General features: G+C 40.4%; 1 protein-coding gene across 5 annotated transcripts in view; it reads left to right on the top strand.

Annotated features, from left to right (window-relative positions):
* The first annotated feature begins 4,717 nt into the window (after nucleotides 1-4,717).
* Nucleotides 4,718-7,794, top strand: part of TRPM3 (transient receptor potential cation channel subfamily M member 3) — an 804,289-nt gene continuing 801,212 nt past the window's right edge. For 2 of the 5 annotated variants that reach the window (XM_019463620.2, XM_019463618.2), the window contains exon 1: nucleotides 4,721-4,967. In XM_019463620.2, coding sequence (XP_019319165.1) covers nucleotides 4,785-4,967 — 183 coding nt within the window. In that variant the 5' untranslated portion in view covers nucleotides 4,721-4,784. Of the gene's footprint in view, nucleotides 4,968-7,794 lie in introns of all 5 variants that reach the window. The other 3 variants (XM_053907798.1, XM_019463616.2, XM_053907801.1) reach the window with 3 other exon arrangements.

Genomic DNA, 7,794 nt, shown 5'->3' with positions numbered 1-7,794 from the left:
AATATCTACATATAGATTTGGAAGGAGGGAAAATTGTTGTATACATACATATTCATGTAAATGCATCAATGAAAAATAAAGAGGGTTTTTGCTACACATTCTTATGAGTCATAATAACATTTAAAGTGTAGGAATCCTGGATAATGGGAGTATTGTGTTTGTTCTGTGGTCTACAGGAAAATTAATAGGAGGGAAAGCAGGGAGGGAGGGAGAAAGGAAGAGAAGAGGGGAGGAGGGAGGGAGAAAGGGAGGGAGAGCGAGAAAGGAAATAGTGCAGATATGTAACTGGGTTCTCTGACCTGCTTTGACCTCTGCAGAGAGGACTTGATGGGGTGTGTAACCAGGAAGGCTCGTCAGCAGATATTTCAGAGAAGATATGTGATTGTTTTTCATTAAGAAGGAGGATAATTTTTCAGGAAGCTATCACCCAGAGAATTTCATCCACATAGATGACCGATTTGCATAAACCAGTATAACCCTACTGCTCCTTTTCTTGATTAATAGTCATGGGCTTTGGGAGAGTTTTTGCTCAAGTTACAGGAATAATTGTTTCAACTCTCACGCTTGTTTGGCTTTGTGTGAGTCTCAGCCCTCATGTCTACTGAAGGGAATCTAATCATGACTAAACGCAAATTCTACATCCTGTCTCCTGCTTCATAGGTATTGACCAAGTCTACTTCTCTGAATACCTAGTTACAGTGGCTATGCTTTTAGTGAGCTCACAAAGCAGTTGGCCCCAAATTCATTTAACAGTCACATTGAAAAATTTCTCTTAGTATGCAAGAGTGCCAATTCAGACTCTGCTTCCCCATGCGTGTACAGACTTGACAGAAGGAATTGGACACCATTTAAGATGTCATTTAAGAGAAGAGACATTCTAGGGGAGTAGTACACATGATCTTCAAATACCTGATGACTATCATTTGGAAGGGTACATGTGTTAAATTAGTGTGACTCCAGAGTTTAATTGGTGTGACCCCAGAGTTTAAAATAAAGGTGGAAGGCATGGATGTCAGCTCAGTTCATAAGGATGGGCTTCCTAATGTTTAAAGTTGTTTAATGCTTATGAGAAAGAACATACATAATACTGAAGTCTGAATGTTTAGGCAAAGAATGAATGACAGCTTGTTGGTTTGCTAAAGTTAGACTTATAAGCATCTAACTCACTATTTATCTCTATGATTCAGTATAATATATTAGACCAAAGCCGAGATACCATCTATTATTGAAAGCATCCTGATTTGACAATATTTAAGATGTGAAAACTTGAGAGGTTAAAATTGATGAAATATAGTTCATATTCTCTTATTCTATGAGTAGAGTTTTTGAAACAAATAAGGCTTTGTAGTATTTATCACTTTCCCTATGTTTTCCCTCCCTTTTTGCACTTCGCTTGAATCTATTTAGTCCCTGGGTACGCCTTTGGGTTTACGTGTTCTGGAAATAACCAAAGGGAAAGATATTTCCTGTTAACTCTTTTGCAGTAAAGTTCATGACCATGTGACTTAGTGTGAATGGGGTTTGGAGAGGGTTTCTTATGATTGTACACTCAACCGAACACATGGCAGGCTGGGAGGATCATGGAAAGTTCATAGAATGTGTAGGGCTAATGGAAGACTGTTGGGATTTAATATTTTCTTGAGATTTATTTTAGAATACTAATAAAGCTCACTTTTCAGAACATTTCACAACATTATATTTGATTGATTCATACATAAAGATGTATATATTTGAATTTTTATTTTATGTCAAATATCTATTCTATAACAATATAAATAATTTTTGCCTTAATCTTTTTCTTTTAAAAAATTTTTTTAATGTTTATTTTTGAGAGAGAGAGAGAGAGACAGAGCATGAGTGGGGGAGGGGCAGAGAGAGAGGGAGACACAGAATCCAAAGCAGGCTCCAGGCTCTGAGCTGTCAGCACAGAGCCCGAGGCAGGGCTTGAACCCATGAACTGTGAGATCATGACCTGAGCCGAAGTCAGACACTTAACGGACTGAGCCACCCAGGCGCCCCCACTTAATCTTGTTTTAATATGCACATTCTTTAATGCGTAGAAACCAGGGAGAGAACAAAAGGTTTATGTCATATTTCCCGTTGCCTTTCTGATGTATTTACATTCACTTTGTAACTGCAGTGACTCTTCTAGTAAAGTTAAGTGGCTCTGGAAATGGCTGCTAGCCCAATTTCAGAATTTCAGTGCTGCTGATTTTGAAACGTGTTCTCAGCTTGGATATTGCCATTCTCTGCTAACTTCTAAGAAGAATGATAGATTTTCAAACCTAGTTTTCCATTTCCCAGCTATCAGAGAATTTGGAAAAAGACAAATGAACATCAGAAGAGGAAAAAGTCAATATTTTGCTTGCCTGTAATCACCTCTAATTTAGCCTCTTGTATAGTTCCCAGATGTTTTTGTTGTTGTCGTCAAGTGCAAAAATGAAATGCTGAGGTCATGTTCAAACAATGCTTTAAAACACTGCTCTGGAAAAGGGCAATAGAAAACTCATTTTTAGACCAAAAAGGTAAAAAAAATTACATATAAAATCACTACTCATTAAATTTTTCTAAATGTGTCTATAAAACTCACCAGGGGCTCTGAATACTCATGGATGTCCTGGTACCATCATTCATGACAGATATTTGATGGCAGTGTTATTTTCCCCTTAATGGGCTGATGTGGGTGAACCAGGGTCTTGTGGCTCTGTGAAGTGAGTGTTGGATTATGTGCCTCGATACATCTGTGAAAGCCCCTCTTAGCTCCTTTGCAGGGCTTTTATCCTTATACCTAAAGAATGAACTTTCAAGGCATCCAGGTTAGCACACAGGCTTTTCATCTCCTAGGGAGTTTTCACTTATATCCCCCTTTGTTGACAACTGAAGGAAAAGGCACACATTTACTTTAAGTCATAATGTGCTGACTTTTTTCCACTCCCTAATTGGTATTTAGCTCTCATACCTGGCTAATTTGTAAACTATGCATGATCAGTTTGATTTATTTTTGCGATGGGAGAAATCTGGACTGAATTATATTTCCATGAAATATCACTAATAATTTCAAATCCATGAACTTAGATAGGGAGCGAGGAAATGCAAAATGGAGCCTGTGGTTTTCTCATTAAATGGCATTGTGTGTGGTAAACACTGTTTCGAGCTTCATTTTGTTTAATGTGGGTGTGTGATTTCTGGACACAGAGGAGTGCTTAAAAAGGTAGGAAGTGTGCTCTGTGAGTCCCTTTGCTTAAAATGACAGGATTAATATTAATGTAGCCGTATACACAGGTATGCAGCTGTGGGATTTTAGAGCTCAATATTCCATTCGTGAAAACAAGTCAATTCTGAAACCTCTGCTTCATCAGACTGGCCACTGACAACTCAGATTACGATGTTCATAACTGGCACCACAACACAGATTTTCCTATAGTACTTCTCACCCTTTCCCCTTCCCTCTTAATCCCTTTCCACCTTTTCCTCCTGAAAGGGCCTGGCCTTATTCAGGTTGGAGAGAGAAAGCTCCATTTCAGAAAGAAATGAAAACACACCTGTTGCCATTGCAACAGATAAACAACCAGACAGCTCTTTTCAACCAGGAGGGATTTTAGGCCTTTTTCCCTTTAATAAGGAGCAAGATCATTGTTTTAGCCTTTGTAAATTTGTGACACCGTCAGTGGCTCTCTCTCATCTGATCAAGGAAATTCCTGAACACAGGATAGCTCAGTCTGGTGAAATAACTGACACAAAACTGATAAGAGACTGCTGGATTTCCTTCTAATGAGCAGAAGACCGAGAGGTGAACCGAGGATGGGGTGGCGGTGTCAGAGAATATTCAACACACAGAAGCTCACATATCATCCTCATGGCGTTAACTGCTGTATCACCCTTGCCTTGAGAGTGAGAGGGTAAACTGAATACCCTGCTCCTACCCGGGAGAGAAAAATCCATTGGTTTAAGAAGTATCAACCCTCTCTTCCCTTCCAAACACTATCCTTGGCCCTGTCCTCATAGTACATATAAGTTGTTGAAGATGCTTAATTGTGTTTAGAATCAGCTGGGGAGATTTTAACTATCCTGATTCCCAGGCCACAGCCAGGCCAATTAAATTAGACCCTGAAGAATATCAGCTTAAAAAAAAAAAGTAATTCCAATGTGCAGCCAAGTTTGAGAAACAGTGGGCCAATCCCAGCAAGTGTGAGAAGGAATTAGTGTGGAGTCTGACAAGGAGATGAAGCTCCCCCAAGAATACTTAGGAGACAGTTGGTGCTGCAAAGAGGGGAAAGGGAAGAAAGAGAAAAGGAAGAAGACAAAGTTGCATGCTTCTTGTCTTTCTCCAAGTCTGCTGGAATCTCCTGGTATGGGTAATTTAGGCTTGCACCTGCAGCTTGGGATGGGGTGTGGTTGGTTCCCGGTCCTGGGGGACTGGACTGGGCGGGGTGGGGTGACTGGAGGTAGCTACCTAGCGGCGCATCAATAGCCCCAGGCGTGGGCCGTGTGTCCCCCAGAGAAGGCGGCGCCTGCGGGTGGAGAGCAATTTGGGGGCGCAAAAGGAAGCTGCCTCGGGCGCAGGTGGCGCTCGCAACCCCAGGCGACAGTTCAGCCAATCGCGGGCGCAAGCGCAGCCTGGTGGCGGCGGCGGTAACCGAGCGCAGGGTTCTGGCAGGAGCCGGCGGAGGCAAAGGCGGCGCCAACACAGTGCTGCGCGCAGGCTGGAGAGAGACCCGGCGGCGGGAGGAGGAAGCGAGAGCTCTGCGCCGGGGTGTTGCCCGGCGGAGCGAGGCGAACTTAGCATGGGGAAGAAGTGGAGGGATGCGGCGGAGATGGAGCGGGGCTGCTCGGACCGCGATGACAGCGCGGAGAGCCGCAGGCGCAGCCGGAGCGCCAGTCGAGGCAGGTTTGCTGAGTCGTGGAAAAGGTTAAGTTCCAAGCAGGGATCCACCAAGCGCTCGGGACTCCCGTCGCAGCAGACGCCGGTGAGTGGCCCCGGGAGAGCCCCTAGGTCTCCTCCAACCTCCGCGCGTGACTCGAGCCCTTTCCATGGTGCTGAACTTGCCTCCTTAGGAGCTCGAGCCTAGGAACTTGTGGAGCCGCTACTAATGAAAGTGTTGGGGGCTGTGAGGAGGGGCAAGAAGCAACGAATTCCCTTTCTTCAGCCAGGGGAAGGTCTCCTGACGTCTGTAGTGTCTTTGCAAAAATGGGGAAAATGTTCGAGAGGCGAGGGGCTCACTGTCAGATCATTAGAGTTTTGCAATTAACAGAGCGTGCGAGATATTTGCCGACTGTGTTGTTGTGACTCCTGTAGTCCCCAGGGTCTGTCTGTGCAGCATGTTCGAAGATACTCGGCACCCGCTGAATGAGGGCGGAATAGGAAGGGCATGTCATTTTTTACTCTCTTAACACTTGCTCTTTTTCATCCCACACCCCCACCATGTTAATGGGTGCGTTTAATTGTTTGCAGAATGTTATTTGCATGCGGAGAATAGCAGGAATATCCCAGGTGCTTATAATCCTACTGTTAACATATACAGTGTTCAGAAAACAGTTTTCCCATGCGTCAGCTCCTCTTCAGTGTCTAATTAGTGCAATAAAAGCACTCGAGTGAAATTAATATAGGCATCATATTTGTGTAGAGAAGTACAGTTGATAAAAACTTTAGCTGCCTATGCATTTTTAGTATTTAAATACTATGTTTTTCTTTAGTCTAGAGGGAGAGAACTCTGTTCCAGAAGAGAGTGCAGAGCCTTCCTGTTGCTCCTATGGAACAAGGGTACACCACTTCAACTTAAGAAAAATCATTAAGAACATCAGCGTCTCTGTGTGTGTGTGTGTGTGTGTGTGTGTGTGTGTGTGTGTACCTATGTTTTATATCCAGAGGAGTTGACAGCAGATATTGTACTGTATAGAAGAGAAACTGAATTCATTAAAAAAAAAGAGGAGTACGTAAACATTGAATCTCATAGCATGAAAAATGTTACCTTCTTCTGTTTTTGAAAGATCATCACTAAAGGATAAAAATTAATCTCTAAAAACCAAGATGTTTAAAACATGACTTCAACAGAATGAAATATAAACACGTAAAATTATCGGTGTGTTTATTTTGTTTGCTTCTTCACAAAAACTAAGAGAAAATGTCATTACATTTGAAGTATTTTTCTGATATTTAGTGTTGTGCATAAGTTTTTTTAAAATATAAGATGAATAGAGTACACTTAAAATACAATTAATTTTGTTTCAGGCATTGAAGTGTTATTTTTAAATAAAAGTAGAATTTAAATTTAAATTTTAAGATTTTAATATTTTAAAAAGGAGAATATTATTCTGAAGGTAGGTTTTTCTGAAATAAATTATGTAGAAAATGTAAAACTGATGGCTTCTGGTTTCCATCCATTATGTGGAGAATTTCATCCCCCTTTAATAGAAAGTATTATTCAAAATAACTTTTTATACTGCTTCTTTGATTCTGTTCAACAGGTGTGTATAGAGGCTATATCAGGAGCATATAAAACCTTCACATAACTATAGGCTAGCTTAAATAACTTACAGGTCTGTTACTTAGAATAAAAATATGAGAGAGAGAGAGAGAGAGAGAGAGAGAGAGAGGACATAATAGGATACCATGACAACAGAAGACATCTGGAAAAGTAACTGTGTCCTCCTGTTTACCAAGGGCAATGATGGTGCTATATTTCTCTGTAGTACTTGTTAATTGAAACATCAGTAATTCAGTTAAAGACCAGTTATGGCAAAAGCCTGTGCATACTCTCACCCTGTGTGGCAAGTTGATATTGATTTTGTTCTAAAAACCTAATAAGTGCTTCTGGACATGATTTGAACTATCAGAATTTTTTTAAAAAAAGATGATGAGGTTTTGTAAATTTTAGAGTTGGGATGGTGGTTTTTAATCAATATTTGATTCCACTCATTGTTAATAAAGACTTTCTACTTCATTTGTAAGCGATACACCCAACTTATGCAAACAAGAGGGAGGAAATAAGAATGCTTAAAGCAGCCATGCTTATAAAAGTTTTTAATATTCAAGGTAAGATTTTTTTTCTCCCTCTTAAGGTGAGCTAGTGGTATTTTCAACTTTCATTGTATGCCATGTAAAAAAAATAGCTTAAACTATAAGAGTTAAAGGAAGTGATTAAAGCAGTTAATGTGATTAATGCTTTTTATTTATTCTTGTGAATAAATACAATATACTGTGATGTAACTTTGGATCTTATTCATTTTGTGTTATACTCAGAAATATTGTGGCATTCATCCTGATAAAAATCATAAGAAGTTTCTTTTCCCCCTTTCTTTGAAGACAAAATAGATAAATGTGGAAAAATGTAGTCAATAATAGAACACGGGAGCATTCTTAGCTCCTTCTTTCTTCTTCTTTTGAGAATGTAAAATGATTATGTAGTTGTTTTATTAATGTGGCCTTTGTTCCTCTCTTTTCTGCTTTAGTTAGAGTCTTAAAATCACTTCCAGTTAAGTTATTCCCAGGGAACAGTGACAATCCATGACTCTGTTCCCAGTGGGAATGATTACATTATATCTCATTTTCACTAACAACAAAGCACGCATACATCATAGATAATGGGGGAGATTTTCTTCAGCAAGGAGAGGGCTGCTGTATTCTTGATGATCCCGAAATACTTTTATTCTTGATCTGAGTCATGAGGTTTTTGTGTGTGAAGTGTAGGGGAGGTGTGTTTGAATCAACCTTGGTAATTATATTTCCTATCTACTTATCACTAAGTATGTTAGGGTTTTCTTAGAGATTGGACTGGCCCCATGATTTTGATACCA

The sequence above is a fragment of the Panthera pardus genome, unplaced genomic scaffold (assembly GCF_024362965.1).
Source record: "Panthera pardus isolate Hobbes unplaced genomic scaffold, ASM2436296v1 HiC_scaffold_20, whole genome shotgun sequence".
In the NCBI taxonomy this organism is placed as follows: Eukaryota; Metazoa; Chordata; class Mammalia; order Carnivora; family Felidae; genus Panthera; species Panthera pardus.
Note: the sequence above shows the minus strand (reverse complement) of the source record. Positions and strands in the feature narration are given on the sequence as shown.